Raw genomic sequence first — 17,736 nt, forward strand, 5'->3', positions numbered from 1 at the left:
CTAGGCAGAATCTTCATCTTTCTTTTTGTTAGAATTGTGGCAGATCTGCAGGTACATCAGATTGTGGAAGTATAGAATGACCTAATTACCATGTGTGCATATATCATTAAAATTTGTAGTACTATTACAAATCTGCAGTTTATATGCAGAGTCACTTATATGTCAAGAAATATTGCTGATGGAGCAATATGAGGATTTTGTTTTCTTGGTATGAGAATAGTTAGTTGCTATTGGCTTGTTCCACATAATATATTTTATTTTGCATATTCAAAGATTGTATTAATTTGTAATTAATTTGGGAAGGTAGCTCAAGTGTATTTCCTTAATATATTGTCTTTGCAGACTTTATAATAATAATATTTATTTAAATTGAAGGTAAAAGGAAGTGTATTTTGTTAGTAATACAAACTGAAATTTTATTTTTTAATATGTTTTTATACAATATAATAAATTCCTAGTTCTTTTGGCATTTAATATTTTTTTTTCTTTTTCCCTAAATCCCTTTCTCTCTCAATGTGTCTCTGCATTTTTGGGTAAAGACAGCAAGTTTTCCAGGAGATTTGAGTTATGCCATTGCTGGACTGATTTTTCTAGAATATAAAGCAAGTGCCCAATGGTCAGCTGAACTGCTTGTTGTTAATTATCGTGGAGAACTGAGAAGTTACCTTGTAAGGTAAGCATGCATTTTGACTTCCTTTGAGGAGGCACAGTGAATTTCAAAGAAATTCTTTCCACACATTATAAAGAAAATAAATCTGAAATAGTATGTTATTTTTCTTCCCATACTTAGTGTTGGAACAAATCAAGGCTTTCAAGAAAGTCATAGTTTCAGCTTTAGCAGCCATTATGCCCATGGAATAACTGCTGTCATTTATCATCCTGGTCACAGGTAAGTGTTCTGTTCGCTACCTGCCAACAAAATGGAAATGATGAACAGAAGTGGCAAAATAAATATTGAAGTGTGTTGGATAAGGAGGGAGAGAAAAAAATAATCTATTTTACAATTGGTATTTAGTGAATTAGTAATAACAAGTCATGTATCTTACCTATGGAGGAAGCCCTGGTTGGTGATCTCACTCAACTTGATTTTCATTATTGCATTAGTAATGTCCTTTTCTGTTCAAGTACCTTGCATAAGCAGCATTTTTTAGGATGTCAGGAGTAGCTTCAGAAGATGGTTTTGAATTTGATGGGGGGTAAAGGCTGGTGTATAGGTTGGTTGGGGTTTTTTTCCCTGTCTGGATTTGACTGCTGGATTTGTTGGGCAGCCCATTTTCCCTAGTGTTCTGGCTGGAACTGCCAGGATTTGGTATTTGGAGTTGTCTTGTGATGCATTTTTTTTTTTCTATTAGTAATGTATTGGGTACAGATAACATACTTGAAAGGTGGACTAGTTGACTGCCTGCTCTTGAACCAGATGTAGGTGGAATAGGTTCTGGTTGGCCAATTATGTTAAATATGTGCCTGCCTTTTTAATATCTACTTGTTCTATTGCAAGATAAACTCGGCAAATTATTTTTCTACTTCTCTTCAGTTGTAGGGACTAAACTTCCTTCTAGATATGTCTTCTATTAGATCTTATAGAACTGAACTAGTCATGCACTATGTTGTATCACTTCATTGTTTTAAACAGAAATTAGGCTTGGCTATAGAATACCAGAAAAAATTCGCTGTTTAAAAACTTTATCTCATTCTTCAATGCTAAGTGAGCTGTCCTGTTTATCTTAGAAAAAAAATAATTCGTGAGAAGCAGTGTTCTTCTAGCTTGTTACTTTGAGAGATTAATTTTGAGTGGTTTTTTTTCTTTCTACCTAGTTCATATCTCTTAATTCCACATAATTAATATTCAGTATACAAAATATAGAGTTTTGAGGTAATAGGTGTGGGTTATGGAGCTTTGGTAGTGCTATCTGACCAGACAACAGAACCTACTCATCCTTTTATTTGAGCAGACCAGGGTTAATGGTTCTTGAGACTTGTTTCCAAAGTTATCTTTTCTGCTTGTAATATTAGGAAGTAGATTGATTTTAACAGTGAGTGTTGCAAAGAATATCGATTAATATTCAAAGTATGGTCAAATAATTATTCTGACAATTATAATAGATGGATGGGCTTGCCTTTCATTTTTGGTGCATTTCTGAGTAAATGATGTCAGAACTGTTAATAGGTTCATCCATTATAAGAGTTTAACAAGAAAATATACAGAAAATCAGCTGCTGTAGTTGTCAGCCAGATAATATGGATATTGCTTTGTGTATGCTTCTTGTCTTAGAGTTTTAAAAGAGGAGAGAGGAAAGAGGAAAAAGTTTCTTGTTTTCCTGATTTCCTCTCACCTCCAAGAGAAGTAATAGCTTTGGTTTTCCTACTACTCTTAAAAGATATTAGGTTAATGTTTTTAGAACTTGATATTAGTGTGAAGTAAAAGCAGGAGAAAATGCTGGCTTTGTGCTTAGAATAGCTTATTCAGAATGTTAGTAATTAAAGTTATATTTTTATGGAAGCTTATGGTTGGCGTGGTGGTGGTGTTGTTTTCTATATTCCATATTTGTTAGGGACAGAAATGCCCTTTCCTTACATGAAAACGTGATTATATCTGCTGCTGAAATAGTAAGTTTGCATGATGTGTCGCATACACATTCAGGAATTACTTGTTTTTACCAGGAAATACCATGATGCATTCCATGAAAACAGAAAGTTGGGTAGAGTCCCCTGTGATTGTAATATCTCCTCCTAAGTGCAGCCACTTTAGTGCAGCTTAGTAAAGTTGAAAAATTGGTACTTGAAAGAATGTACAAGTGGATGGAAAGTAGAAAGAACTGATGTTTTGCCCTTCATGTAGGCAGGTTTATTCTGTTTCGAACTTACTCTGTGGTAGAGGACTTCTATCTGACAGTAAAGAACTCTAAATTCATGAGCAGAGTCTTTTGCTGAAATTGTCATTATCCAGCAAAATCCCAGGAGTTGAAGGGAGGCAGTTTCCTTATATTGTATATTCAAGGAAATTGTAAATACATATGAACTCTTCCAAGTTTTCACTTTCAGTAATTTGAACTTTGATCACTTAGCACAAAGTGACAAAGGTGAACTTACATTGTCTTGCATTTCATTTAGTTTCAAATCGTGAAGTTATACTGGTCTATCTCCACTGTGAGCCTTGACTTACTGCTCTCTATATTGCCATATATTTGCTCGTTACCTATTACAGTGCAATAAAATAGCACTAAAGAACTTAATATGCTTAATTTTGTCAACTAGATGTATGATAATTGCAAAGAGAATATGTCAGTAGGGCATGTATCAGAGTCTGTAGGAAAACTTGAAACAATAGCGTTGGGAAAAAGTCTAATAATGAGTTTCACTGCTCTTGAAAAGTGTTATATACCTTAATTTAGATGCCTAAATTAATGTTGGTGTTTTCATCTAATCTGGACTTCACCTATGATGGAATTTATGGTGCACTGTAGTTAACAAAACTTAAAATTTTGTCTGCCTCTGTGAGCTCTTTGTAGGCACTAACAGAAGGTTCAACACCAGCTTATTTTGAGTATCTTAATCTGGAGCTGAATGTCTTACTTCAGGGTTATCTGCCATTGTTACAAAAAATGTTTGTTACTAGAGCCTGAAATTTGTGATGACTATAGGAGATAAAAGGTTTTAGAATCAGTTGGAATTTGCTTGTTGTAACAAAGCTGATGAATGAAGAAATGTGTAGAAGTCTCAAGTTTTTCTTGGGTGTCTCCATTGAACTTGCTGTTATTGAGGCCAGCATTAATTATACTAGCTATTTTCAGCTCAACTTACAACCTTTGAAATGAAGTACACTTGAGGTATTGCAAGGGCAGCCATTTTTTTGAGACTGAAGAACTTCTGGAGATAATCTAATCCATTCCCCTTCATAGCAGGGACCACTAGAACAGGTTGCTTGCAGCCATATACCTGCAGTCCAAGCACTTGCACATCTGTATCCTCTCCTAGGAGGATGGTCTGATGTGTGGGGGTAGCTGCTCCAGTTGGGTGCTGGGACTGAGCCTGGCGGTGCTTCACCACAATTGCAGAGAACATGTTCAGAGTTTCTAGCCATGATTTTCTGCAAATCGCTGCACAAAATACTTGGCTGTGCTCTAGGTCTGGCACTTACATAAGTCTTTTTCTAGGACTTGTTGAAAGGGTTCCTAACCCTTACTGATCAGGAGTCAGCTGGAACAAAAGCTCAAAGCACCCTTTGATCAGAAACAGTTGGCAGACCTTGTTAAAACCTAGAGCTTGTTAGGTAGCTCTTCCTGGCAATGGCAGGCGTTGTGAAGTTCCTCAAAGGCTTCCCAGGAGTCCTGTGATGATTCCAGGAGTATGTAGAAGACTAAGCAGATCTAGAAATGGAGCCCAGAAATTGCTGCACAAACTACTGCTTGCTAGCTGTGGCATGTGTAGGGAATACATGCAAGAATAAAAATTATTTGGGTTTTTAACACTTTTAAGTACTAAAGGATGTTGCGTTGACCTTGATTTCCATAGCAGCATGATAGAAAGGAAAGTTTTATTTACAGAGTTACTATTAAGTGTCATATATTAAAGTGGCTTTGTGACCTATCTGGAGTGGCATAAAACTACAGCTGATACAATGGGATTTAAGAACCCAAGGATTTGGCCAGGAAAAGTAGTTTTTTAAATTACTGAGACAAAAAAAAAAAGTTGTTGGCATGGTATCTGTTTCTTCAGACTGAGACTAACTTAAAAAAAAAAAAAAAGTAAATGGGGGGAAAAAAAACCCCTCTCCTGTTGCTGTTTCCAGTCTACCTGTCAACTTGTTATTTTGGAGTCATCTCCTGTCTAGTCCTGAAAAAATAATTGGTAAACAAGGCCAGATCTTTGCTGAGGCTCTCAGGAGTACCTTTCATTTTCTTTTGATGTCAGTGTTGTTATTCATCTTAATAGTTTCTGTCCCTGCTGTTGTATTTTGCTCTCTGAAAAGCTTTTTAAATTTTTAAGTACGTGCTGCCCTGATGAATTTCTCTGCAGTCCTGAGAGAAGGCTTTTTGTCTTGAGGTTGTGTGTTTTGTGCGTATCTAAACTGATATGACATCTTCATTCCAGCTGTCATTGGGTTTCATTTATCCTAAAAAATATTTCTGAATTATAAATACATTGCACTGCATGTGACAATTTTTCTGAAATTTCTTTGAAAAGATTTATCTTGATGGAGTTTTTGAGAGCTAGTTTAGGCAGTTTTGGAGCTCTTGCTGTCACTATTATTGACAGTTCTTCTCTTTGTCTTTGTGCTACTATTTGTCTCACAGTCACCCCTGGCACAGTTCGGTCAATTGTAATTGAGTTTGTCACTGCTGCTGTTGCAACATGCCAGTGAATTAAAAATTTCAATGGAAGTTGAAGCTTATGGGAGAATTCATGTGCCTATGGATGGACAGGACTATAGAGAAATTAATATTCCAAAGGATTGTGCCAGCTGTGCTGTGGCAAATTCATGCAGTTCTTGTTTACTGATTTTTGGTTTTTATTTTTTTTTTAAAGCTTTCCCCAAGAAAGCCTGCAAAAGAGACACATCATTTTCTGTGCTAAAAAAAAGTTAGGACATTGATCACTTAATGTCACACAGATCGTTATGCATAGATCTTGCCAATATCTTCCCATGTTTTAAGATATGTTTTCATGATATTGGACTGTGCGCTCAGATGTTTGGGTACCCAAACGTTTTTATTCTGGGCTAGCTAAAATGGACGTAAACTGCATTGTTTGCAATTGGACATAAACTGGATCATACCCCTACAACAGGGTAGATAAAGTATTTTGCCCTAAACCCTATTGGTGCTATTACAAGGAATTTCATGTGGTGCGCTATGTCTGTGCTGAAAATTTGGGTTTTTTTGGGTTGGTTTGTTTTTTTTATATGTGGTATGTGCTGCAAGATACTTGAAAACTTACTACTTTTTTTTTGTTTTTAACTGAAGTTCCTCAGAAGAATGATAGCACATCTAAACAATGGCTTTTGTACAAGTTGGGGGCAGCTCTTTTCTTCTTTGGTTAGTGGCAGCATGTCAAGCTTCTCTGATAGAACAATTGTAGGCAGAGGAAAGTTGCAGGAAAAGGTCAGGGAGAAAGAAAATAAAAAGATATGCAGAAGGGATATTTAGTTGGATTGTTAGCAGCGTGGATTATTAATTGGATGACACTTAATATGTGAAATTTTTCTCTTCCCAAATGTGTTTTTCCCCCAGTAAGCAGCAGAAAATTTGGTATTAAAATATTTTGTGTAGTTCTGAGAACTACGTTGTTTATTGGTGGCTGTACCTTGTGTTTTTCCATGTTCCTGAAGGACTGATGTTCTTTCCAAGCCTTCCTTGGTGAAAGTCACTTTCTTCATGAAAGAATAGCAAACTGTTCAAGTAGTTTATAGGATTTGCTGTCGTCCCAAAGTTGAATGAAATTAAACTTGCTTTGTTGTCCTGCTTATTGTTTCTGATTTAATTTCCTCAGTTGCTTGAATATGGAATTACTTAAATACTCTGGTTTTCAATGTCTGCCTTTTCATTATTGTTACTTTTAACCAACCCCAGTACTTTCTTTTTGAGTCCTGGTACCAGAGATATCCTCAGATCAAGCTTGTGCTTGGTATGACTTCCAGAACAAAGTGCTATTACTAGTATTTTGTGTTAAAGTGGTGTCTTTGTATGTTCCTCTGAGTTCCTGTCCAGATACTTAGTTGAATTGCCCAACTAGTTGACCAGAATAAGCCACCAGATGAAAACCAAACAGTTGTGTTGATTGGAAACTGTTAAAATGTAGAGCAACTTGGGTTCATTTAAGATCTGAAGTTTGTCACGTAAGAGGCTTAATGCAGTCATATTACTAGCTCGTTCAGGAAAGATGTGTTCACTGTAGGAATTCTTTGGTATTTTAACAATGGGACTGCTGTGCTTACTGAGCGACAGTAGTAGTCTCTGTTTAACAAGTAGCTTTTATGATGAAGCTGCTTCTGCAATCTCCATAATGCTGAAGTACAGTTCTCCCTTGCTGCTGTGTCTAATGCCATGTTCTGCTAATTGTTCTTATCTGCATAACCCAGTTGCTTTGTTAAGTATCTACAGGAAAGCTATGATAGGTGAGTTTTGTCTGCTTTTCTCCTGTGTTACTACTACAAAAAATGTATGCTAATTACTCAAGAAGCACGTTTGCTGGTCAGGTTACCAGTTTTAAGGGGTCTGAAATATGATCTGCGCTACTCATGGTAGATTTCCTTGACTTTCATAGGAATCCATTTGTTCCTTAAATAATATGATAGTTTTTTCTTGGAAGAAGGAAGAAGAAACCACTGTGTCATGGATGCACAGCCAGAGCAATTTACATGCTCTAAAGTTAAAGAACACCACCTTAAGAAAGAAATAATGACTCTTAGCTGTGCTATGCTTTACTTCCTGATCATAAGAACAATGTAAAATTACCTATTCTTCTGTTAATTATGGTATACTGAGAGTCTCCTATTGCTGTTTTTGAGAAAAATAGTGAAAGTGATTCCTGTTTTGCTGGCTTAGGCAACTCTTTACATTACAAAACAACTAAAACTCTTTAAGAACCTGAACAGACTGTGAGCATCCGTGGTATAAATCATCTTGCTGTATATTTCTGAATAGCTTGAAACCTGGGAATGTTAAATATGTTCTGCTGACCTGTTAAAGGGGATTAAATGGGGAAGGATTTATTTTTTCCCTTTTTTCTTCTTTTTTTCTTTCAGTTGACTTTTGCAGATAATGCTTTGGAATACACTCAGATCGCAGCTGAGAGCTATATGACTGTCAGCCACTAGGTGGCAGAGCATCTCAAGAGTAATGCAGAGATTGAAAATTGATAAAGGAGTGTTCTCAGGGCTGAACTCCTGGCTCTTCCAATCTGTGCCTTTTTTGCAGATACTTTACTTTTTGATGGGTTGTTCACTGAAATGATGCTTCCAAACAGACCTGTTAGTTTTTGTCAGAGCAGTTATCAGTTAAATATAAAACTCCTTGCTAATAAAGTGAGTTTCAAGGGAAAATATTTTGATACATTTTAGTGGTAATTAGCAATGATTGTAAGGCTTCCCTCAAAGTTCTTAAAATGTCATCTACTGCATGTAACAAAACTATTGCATGCACATTTATAATCAGTAGGGTGGCTTTAGAAAAGAAAATTGGAAAACCTTGATGCGTTAAATTCTTCAATAAAAGAGAAATAGCTTTAGTACCACATCTGAATAAGTGGAAACCTAATAGTTAAACAGAATGACCACAGCTTTTCATAAGCTTAAGCTGTAATTGTTAGCATTCCTTGTGGGTAAGGAGAAGCTCAAATTTGTAGCCAGACGTATTTTGTTTTAAATGTTGGGAATTGGGCCCTATTTGGAAAGCAAATAACAAAATAACAAAAAAAAACCCCACCAAGTGTTACTCAGGTAATATTTAAGTCTTTTTAAACTTCAGGGTGTTTATTCACAGACAAAGCTTATTGGGGCTGTTGGGTATCAGTCTTTTTGTTACTGCAAGCAAACTGCTCTAGTTTTGTCTTAAGACAATTACCCCCCCCCCCCCCCCCCCGTTTATGTGGCAGTATATAAAACCATAATATGTCTTTGTATTTTACAGACTTCTCCTTGTAGGAGGCTGTGAAATGGATGAAGATGGAGTATCTAAAGCAACTGGTTGTGGGATATCTGCTTGGAGAGTTCTGTCAGGCTCTCCCCATTATAAACAGGTCACTAGTTATGAAGATGATGTTAGAACAGTAAGTATGTTTCCTTGTTTTACTGGATGAATATTGCCACCAATAGAATTATCTAATTGGAAGTTCAATATTAATCTCTTTTTGAAAGAAGAATTTAAGGCAATATTTTATTGTTTTGTAAGCTACGATGTAAGTTATATCTTCCCTCTCAGCATCAGTCTATCTTTGCTTTTTCTGTAGTATGCTTTGAACTTTTAAGTTCTTGATTATCACTTGTGGTTTAAAAAACAAACAAACAAACTAAAGACACAACAAAAATGGTAGTGTGGAAATAAACAATCTCCTTTGTTGTTTACTGGGATATGTTACATGTCTTTGCTGGAAAAAACTCCAGTTATTTTTGTCTTTTTGTTACTTCATAACAAAAGGCAGCGCGCCTGAAATAAATGTTTCCGTTTAAGTCTGACTCTTGACATCTTTTGCTTCTAGTATAAGTAAATGTTTTATTTGGTAACAGCTGCTGTGTGGATAAAGTGCAATCAATCTACAGTATACTGAGATAAATTCCAATATTTGCTCTTATATAGGAATTGCTTAGTATTAAAAGTGAGCTGTTAATTTCACTGCACATGGGTAGTGCTTTTCTGTGGCATGATACATACCTGATGAAATGGGCAAAGTTATACAAACTGGGGTTTACTATCCTTGCATTATTTTGAAGTAGGCTGTATTAAGGAAGTTTAAAGAAACCTGCATAGTTGTTTTAGTACTTTAGATATGACTTTGGTTTTGGTACATAAAAAAATGTATGAGATTGTCTCTCATTGTGTGATGTGTTTCTGTTGTTTACAGGCACAGAGAAGAGGATTATTAAGGATTATGAATTTAAAATTTTACAGCAGGCGGGGAACAGAACAGGTATTAAAGTCTAGGTCTACCTCAGAAATGTTTTTTACTAACACAATTGACTATTAATGACTGCCTGAGAGACCGATTGAAACTAGTTTTTAATTTATGCAACTTAAGAATTAAGATTTCTATAATACGTATCAAAAATAATAAGCTTTTAGCAGTAAATGGAGTAGCTTGCCATTTATTTGGCTTTTAAAAAAAATCCAGTTAATTAATCTGCTGAAGCTTGAATCTTTTATTTTCAGCATACTGACAGGAACAGGTCTAGAGATGTAGAGTTCAATATTAAATGTAAATTTTTTTCAGAAAGGAAGGTATAAAAAGCCTCCTAGTTATTTGTTCATGAATGTAATGATAATAGCATGTTAGATGTGTTGCATGTTCTACAAGAGGAGAGTGAATTGTGATGATGTTTCTCAAATACGTGCCCAAGAGAGAAATAAGAGGAACAAACCTCAGCCTTTTTCACTACCCCACTTCAACTAGAAGGCAAAATAAAAATCCCTTACCTTACAACCCAAAATTCTCATACAGTGTTGGGAAGAAAAAATGAGTGGATTCAAACTAATGATTGATGGCTTAAATAGGGCAGACACAAAGACTGGAATTTTACAGTCTGTTATGAGATACTATTGAAATATTTTGCTAAGTAGCTTCAGAGGTTTGTTGTGGGTCACATTTCTGCTACCAAGATGCACGCGAACCTAATGAAATTGCTGATCAGAATCTATTTGTTCTTAACAAAGCCTGGGTATGGGTCTTGTATTCTCCTTTCCTCTGAATGAGTGAGTGTGAAATATTGTCATCCTGAGGTGCAGGTGTGTGCTTTTTATATTTCTAAGGCTTTGCACACAGTGCTGTGGCTTTCTTCTGTATGACTGAGGAGCTACCTGTGCGGTACTGCACCCACCTTCTCCTATCTCTTGTCTACTAGGTGTGTGCAGCTTTGGTTTGATGCCTTGTTTTGTCCCCCTTTCCCTGCTTGTAAAAAAAAAAAAAATGTTTTGCCTTCTTTTGTTTTGCAAGGAAAGAACAGTAAAGATTCTGTGTACCACCCTCCTGTGTCCTCCAGAGAGGAAAAATGGCTGGTCTGAAGTTACATGGACTTTGAAATGACCTTAATTGATTTTTAGGATGTTTAGGTGACTAGTTAAAAGAAGAAATTACATGCTTGATTGGAAGGGGAAAACAAATCTTTCCGAATCTCTCTTGAGGGTGGAATGGGTAGAGATTTTATTTCCTTCACTGGAAATACAAGAGAAGGCTGAAGTAAACTTTCTTACTGGAAGACTAGTACTGAGTGTAGCTGTACTAAACTTCATTGCACTTGCTGGTACTAAATTTACAAAGAGAAGCAGAGATTGTTATTCATCCTTGAATGTTTTACTCTGATTTCAGAGAAAATGATACAAACATGTGAGGTAGTTTATATTCTTAGTGGGAAATAGGCAAGTGTTGACATATGACAGGAACAGCAGCTGGAGGACTTGTATATTAGAACTAGCTATATCGGGATTTGATTCTTAGTGTTGCTAACTTAAATGACACTTATAAAATGTGAAGTGCCAACCTGCTGAGGTTTACAGTATCTTGTTCTGCAGTTCCATAAAGTTGACAAGCTGTTTACTAAGGCAGCATTGCCTGCTTTGCCAAAGAACTGATTAATTTCTAGATAACAGTGCTCAAGTGGTGAATCTGGATGTGTTAATGGCCACCCAACATCTGAATTTAACAGCAAGAGAATTATTACCAACTACTGAGTAAACTCTTTAAGATCAGTGATATATACCACTGATCATTTATCTGAATGGGTTATATATTTTAATTATATGTTTCTAAGCTCTTTAACAGTCTTGTTCTTTGTATTCTGTGCATGCAAATTGATTTGTAAAGAGAGAATTGCCATTAGCTGGCAGGTACAATTCCTTGGCAAACTACAGTAGAGATTGCAGTACTCTAGCTGCTTAAGAATATAATCAAAGAATACTTACGAAATTTTTCTAATATAATAATTCTTAATTGTCTTTAAAAAACTTAATAATACTCTCCTTTTCAATTAAGAACATACTTTAAGCTTGGATTTAAGCAGTGTTCTCAATAGCTGCAAACCAGTGAACAACAGTGAGCAGATTACTTGATAGTCACTTGCTCTGTGGCATAGTTAGATCTTTAAATAGCCTAAGAAATAAAATAAAAATAACAAAAAAACCAACCCCATACCCAAACAAACAAACATCCCCTAAAAGAATATTGTTATCTTCAGCTGATAACCGTCACTGATGTCCTGTAGAAATGCCATTAAAACTTCTTAATTGTATGGACATCTAGTAACTTTCCTGTACTTTGTTTAGGGGGTGTTTTCCAAGAGGGGAAGTGCTGGCTTAATTGATTAGCTGCAGACTTGAACAGTTCTAACATTACTGTAGGATGAGTCCTTATTAGGAACTGACAAAATGGGATTTTATAAACACACTGAGTTTTGGAATCTACATCCTATTGTCTTTCAGCAAAGACTAGACTCTCTGAGAATGTAACGATCTTTCTAAATACTCAGAATTCAGTTTGGACTGGGGGGAACAAATAGGAATTGTTTTTTCAGAAATTGTTATGCATTGCCAGTGGCACTAGGTTTGACTTCATGATTTGAATGTATACTTAGAAGCTAGTCTTGTGGAAATAGTGTATAGATCCAGTTGTCATTATGTGGGAGCTAGTGAATCCTTGAGGAAATACTTTGTTAGAAGTATGTTTTGCATCTTAAAATATCCAAAAGTGAAGGAAAACGTAATCCAGGAGAATTTTGGTATCCTTGATGAAGTGTATTTAGAGATGTTGAATTACTTCATCTGTATGGCCTTAATCTGAAGTTTCCTATATTGCTGCTTAGTCTATTGTTACCCAAGAGTTACCCAAGAGATTCTTAAATTCCAAATCAGTGTCATGAAATGAAATGTGTTCCTCCAAGATCTCTTAGTGTGTGTATCTCTTTAATTTCTTTTTTGTGGTAATAATGCTCATGCAAAAGCTTGTTCCCAGGGAGGAAAAAGCTGTTGTACTAACTGGTTTTTGGTAACAAACTGAGGCTGCTGAATGTTTTCTTTGAACGGAGGAGAACCTGTGGTTTTTCCTCCAAGTAGCTCTGCATTGCTGTCTGTGCAACTAGAAATGACATGCTTTCAGTTTTTATTTGCTGTATAACAATGAGATAGAAAAGTTCACATTGCTAAAGAGTTTTTTGTGTTACGGTAGTGTTCTTCCTTTATACAGGTTGTTAAATAGTTTGGGGAAATTTTTTTTGTTTTTTTTGGGGGGGGAGGGAGGTATTCCTTCATGCATGTGGAGAGGGTTTTTTTGTTTGGGTTTTTTTTTTGTTATTTGCTTGTTTGTTTGTTGATTTTTTTTTTTTTTTTTTTTATTTTTTACTTTGACATAATATTTGGCAGGATGGAGTTTTCAAGATGAATCTTTCTCCTGATGGAGCTCTTCTGGCAGCTATTCATTTCTCAGGAAAACTGACAATCTGGTCTGTTCCATCTCTCAGACAACAAGGAGAATGGGACCAAACTGATCAGGTAAGAAGGATGTAGATACTTAGAAACATGCATTATATGGCATAATCCTCTGGAGATGTGTTTTCCTAGAATGTGAAAGTAGTTCAGATAACTGTGCTTTAGCTGCTGGCTATCTTTCCCGTCAACTCCATATTTTTCAAGAGCCCTACATTTTCTTTTAAAATAATCTTTCTATATTTTAACCATAAGGCTTAAACTTGAAAAAGTAAGAAAAAGAACCAGTTTTTCACGAGGCATTTTGGTGCCAAGTGGGTAACAGTTATACTGAAATGCTGTTTTAAAATATAAGTGGAGGCCAACACAGGTAACTTTGCTTGAATGGTTCAAACCAAATTCTGCTGGATATCTAATGTGTTCATCTATTCCTCCATTAAAATTTACCTTGCCTTCTGCCAGATAATGCTCCAGAACAGTTTGTTCATCAGATTGGTATTAGTAACTCACATGCTTTCTACAGAAATTATTTGCAAAACTAAGTAGGGGAACTTAAGATAGGAATTGCCCAGACACTGGCAAACTTTTACATGACTAGTGTGAATTTAAACATTGGGAATTGAAAACTAACTAGTTTTCAAAGAAATTTCCAGATAACTAATACACTCTCTGGGTAAAAATAACTTTATATTCTAATAAGGAAAATATATCTGCATTTTTGAAAAGTGACAAAGCTGAAATGATGTACAAAGGTATGTGAAGTATTCTGGGTTTACTCCTATTAATTCATTGGCTAATAGATTTAGAAAGGCTTTTCACTTGAAGCACTGTGTGTTATGTTCTAAACCTACAAGACATGAACCGACATCAAGTCCAAACAGGGTAACCTGTCAAACAGGATCTTTGTTCACTAGACATATATGGCAGAAATTACTACTAATATTTACTATACAGTATTGATCTCAAGATGGTTTTGTTGTACAGAAGTGTGCTTCTTCTTAGAAAATGATAATAGAATGAAACATTTGCTACTTAATGTAAACAGGTGTGCTTTAGTGCATATACTGATCAATAAATCCACATTATATTAGCATTAAACATTTGCAGTTCCTGAACTACTTAATAATTTCCATCTGCAGGGTAAAGCTTTGGACAGTGTACTTACTCCTTTAGAAATTCCAATACAAAAATATTTCTTCTATTTTTGTAGATGTTTTAAATTCTTAAGATTTATGCAATCATATGAAACAATGGACAGCTTTTTCCCATGCTATTGGATTTCTCTGCTCTCTGCACATGGTGCAGTGGGTACTATAAGGTCTGCAACAAAACACTTTCTTGACATTGCGTATAGGCACAGGCTCCTATAATGAGGAAGAGGACAAAATGAAGGAAGATGTCCTTTGGTATCATGATGACTATGAGGTTAAATGAACATTTTCAAGAAAAATGGCAAAAAAGATAGGCTAAAAACTTTGACTATAGGGAATTTCAAGTCAATGAATACTTCTAGAGATCATGTGGTGTGTTGCCATCCTAAACACTACTGGTGTGCTGTTATCTTTTGAATCTGACTGCAAGAGCGGGACTACTGACTTGGAAACATGGCTGTGGTGTTGTGTAGCTTAAGTTTTGGTTCTTAGAGGTAAGCAGTCAGATCTGGTTAGACTGTATTGACTGTGAAACTATTCTGGGTCTTGCTGGGTTGGAGTTAATTTTCTTCATTGCAGCCTGTATGGTGCTGGGTTTTGGATTTATGACCAAAACAGTTTTGATAACGTATCAGTGTTTTAGCTATTGCTCAACAGTGCTTGCACAGCTTCAAGGCCTTCTCTTTTGTCACTGTTGTCCCCCAGTGAGTACTCTGGGGGTGTGCAACAACCTGGGAAGGTACACAGCCTGAACAGCTGACCTTGACTGACGGAAGGGATATTCCATGCCATATAATGTCATGATCAGAAATAAAAACAGAGCAGAGGGAGGTTTTGGTGGGTACATATGGCTCTGAGACTGGGTGGGCATTGGACTGCTTTTGGTGTCACTTGTTTTTATTTTAATTTTTTTCTGGCTTGCTTTTGCTAATGAAACTGTCTTGACCCATGACTGTTTTTGCTTTTGCTCTCCCTATGTTGTCCCACTGGGCAGAAGAGTGAGTGAGCGGCTGTGCAGTGCTTAGCTGGCATCAGTCCACCACAGAAATGTAATTCTAAGCTTATTTAGGGAAAGTGCTTTTAAAAAAACAAAACCTAACCAACCAAAGATTCTGCTCCGGTGCTGGCAAAAGTGCTGTACTGTGTGTATGTATGCATATCTGTCTATCTGTATGTATTCTTAACGTACACTTCAGATTGTTGTGAGAATACAGGTTTTGCCTAAGGGTGCTTACAGTGCTTTTTTTTTGTTTGTTTGTTTATTTTAATGATAATATGTATTCTGAAGCAGTTTTCAGGACACTATCATTTAGTGAGGGTGACATAAAACAGTACTTATCTATTTGACTGTTTGTAGAATGATTTTTATAGGTGAGACTGGTGTCCAAGTATAACGGATATTTTCATGATGTGCGTGTTTCCTATTGTCACCCACACACATTTGATAGAATAACTTAAAAGTGGCTTCATGTTTAGTTTTAATTAGTAGACCTTTCTCTTTCTACTAAAAAATTAAATCGGCAAATGACCTTCCGCTTGACCCAAGCCTGCTTCAGTTGTCAGCTGTATAATGTACCTGCATTTCCATTGCATTGCACTTAGGGGCAGGATTACTGTCATCTGTATTTGTGTAGTTCCCGTGTTTCTGATATTACTAAAAGTTTTAAAAAGGCAACACAGCAACAGCTTGCTAATTCTAAATGTTGCAGCGCATCATTAAGTAATGTTGCTTCTTTTCCTGCACTAGTCAAAGGGGCTTTATAGTTACGAAGATAACCAGAGTGAACACTTACAGCACTGTACTAGGCTGGTACTCAGGAATGTTTACACAGCCCAAACAGAAGGACTTGGAGATACTTCTATATGCTTGTAGTCTTATGTATAGACATGAAAAATAAATGCTTGGTAGGCTTCTGATTGCTGGAGAGCCTTTATTTCAGAAATCTTTAGGGTGTGATTGCTGTTTAATGCTGACTAGGCCAGGTCTGATGGTACTCCTTGTTTTATAATATGGAGTTTTAGGAATGTAGAAGTCTGTTTTGCTATGACTTTTTTTAATTTAACTGTCTGGAGAAAAGTACAATGTCACTATAGCAGCTGTACATTTTATGTTGAAGAAAAGTTTGAATTTATGGGGAGCATTTTCATTGAAAAGTTAGTTGGTCAGCAATACAGTAAGTAATCTTCGTAACACACATGGTCTCTTTTACTTGCATGTAATTCTTTTTTGTCTGTGTTGTGGTTTTTTTTGGTGGTGGTTTTTTGTTTGTTTGTTTGTTTTTTTGTATAGCCAGGTTATGACGAGCTCAACCCAGACTGGAAACTCTCTACTGAAAAAAGAAAGAAAATAAAAGGTATGTGGTACCATTAGATCATTATTTTATACCATTGTGTAATTAAAAATATTTACACAAATATACAAAGGCCTGAAATGACTTAATTAAATCTCAATTAGAATAGCTGCCAAAATTGTATGTATAATTTGAATTTGTAGCATGGCATAGATAAATGAGTGTCACAATAGGTATTATGTAAAATCCTCTCCTAGGAATACTTTTGCAGCCATAACCATAAATAAAGATGATATTCCAGTTAGTACAGGACTTCATTTATTATTAATCATGCGGTTATGACTCTCTAGAATGCTGAAATTTCAGCAGATGTCTCTGCTTGTATCAGAAGCCACTACATCATAATATTGTAGGTAATGCATTATTAGAGTCAACAGTCTAAAACCTAAACTGTCCTTTACCTTTCTTCCTATGAATGTCTAATAAATCTTGAACGCTAATGTAATGTAAAGGTATACATGTAAAATTCTAAAGGAAAAGGCCTTTGTGTCCTCCAGCTGCATTTGCCTCATGTCAGTCTCTGTTCTTTTCCCAAAATTCAGGCCACCACATGCAGGCATTAATCACCTGGTTATTGCATGGCTCTTGGAAGAGTGCAGAGATCAATAGCTATTCCATGATCCATTCATTACTGCTTGTATGCATCTATATTATTAAAAGATCTCTGTTTCTTTGTGCTGTTTTTCTTGGTGATTCTGTCTTTGGGTTAATTCAGTTGACCTTTGTGGGTAGGCTGCTGACTAAGCACTGAAGTGGCAGAAAGGTGCTAAGCTGATCTGTTTCTCAGTGCTGTTTGGGGAAAGATCTGTTTTCATCAGAGATGTGGGAAATGACACTGTAGTGAACAAATTGAGTTAACTTTCTGGTGAATGTTTTCTCCCAACATCCAGTTACCATAATCAAGACAGTCTTAGAAATGACACAGCTTCCATCATCAGTCGTGGCAATTTTTATTTGTTTTGTTGGTTTAGTCTTCTTAACCTCATCTTGTAGGTTGTTTCAGAGGTCTTGTTGATAGTTGTCACTTGTCCTCAAAAGCAGCGTAACTTTTTCTGATTTTCATCAATACTATATCTTTATTGCCAGGGGGACTTGGTCAAGGATGGCCTG

The 17,736-nt window shown here is 36.0% G+C and overlaps 1 protein-coding gene across 1 annotated transcript in view; it reads left to right on the top strand.

Annotated features, from left to right (window-relative positions):
* The window catches only part of NBAS (NBAS subunit of NRZ tethering complex), a 183,471-nt gene that overhangs the window by 10,601 nt on the left and 155,134 nt on the right, over positions 1 to 17,736 (top strand). Inside the window, exons 8-13 of the mRNA XM_037391240.1 lie at positions 540 to 673; positions 791 to 889; positions 8,628 to 8,766; positions 9,559 to 9,624; positions 13,062 to 13,190; positions 16,566 to 16,629. Of these exons, the coding sequence (XP_037247137.1) occupies positions 540 to 673; positions 791 to 889; positions 8,628 to 8,766; positions 9,559 to 9,624; positions 13,062 to 13,190; positions 16,566 to 16,629 (631 nt within the window). The remainder of the gene's footprint in view (positions 1 to 539; positions 674 to 790; positions 890 to 8,627; positions 8,767 to 9,558; positions 9,625 to 13,061; positions 13,191 to 16,565; positions 16,630 to 17,736) is intronic.

The sequence above is a fragment of the Falco rusticolus genome, chromosome 6 (assembly GCF_015220075.1).
Source record: "Falco rusticolus isolate bFalRus1 chromosome 6, bFalRus1.pri, whole genome shotgun sequence".
Lineage (NCBI taxonomy): Eukaryota > Metazoa > Chordata > Aves > Falconiformes > Falconidae > Falco > Falco rusticolus.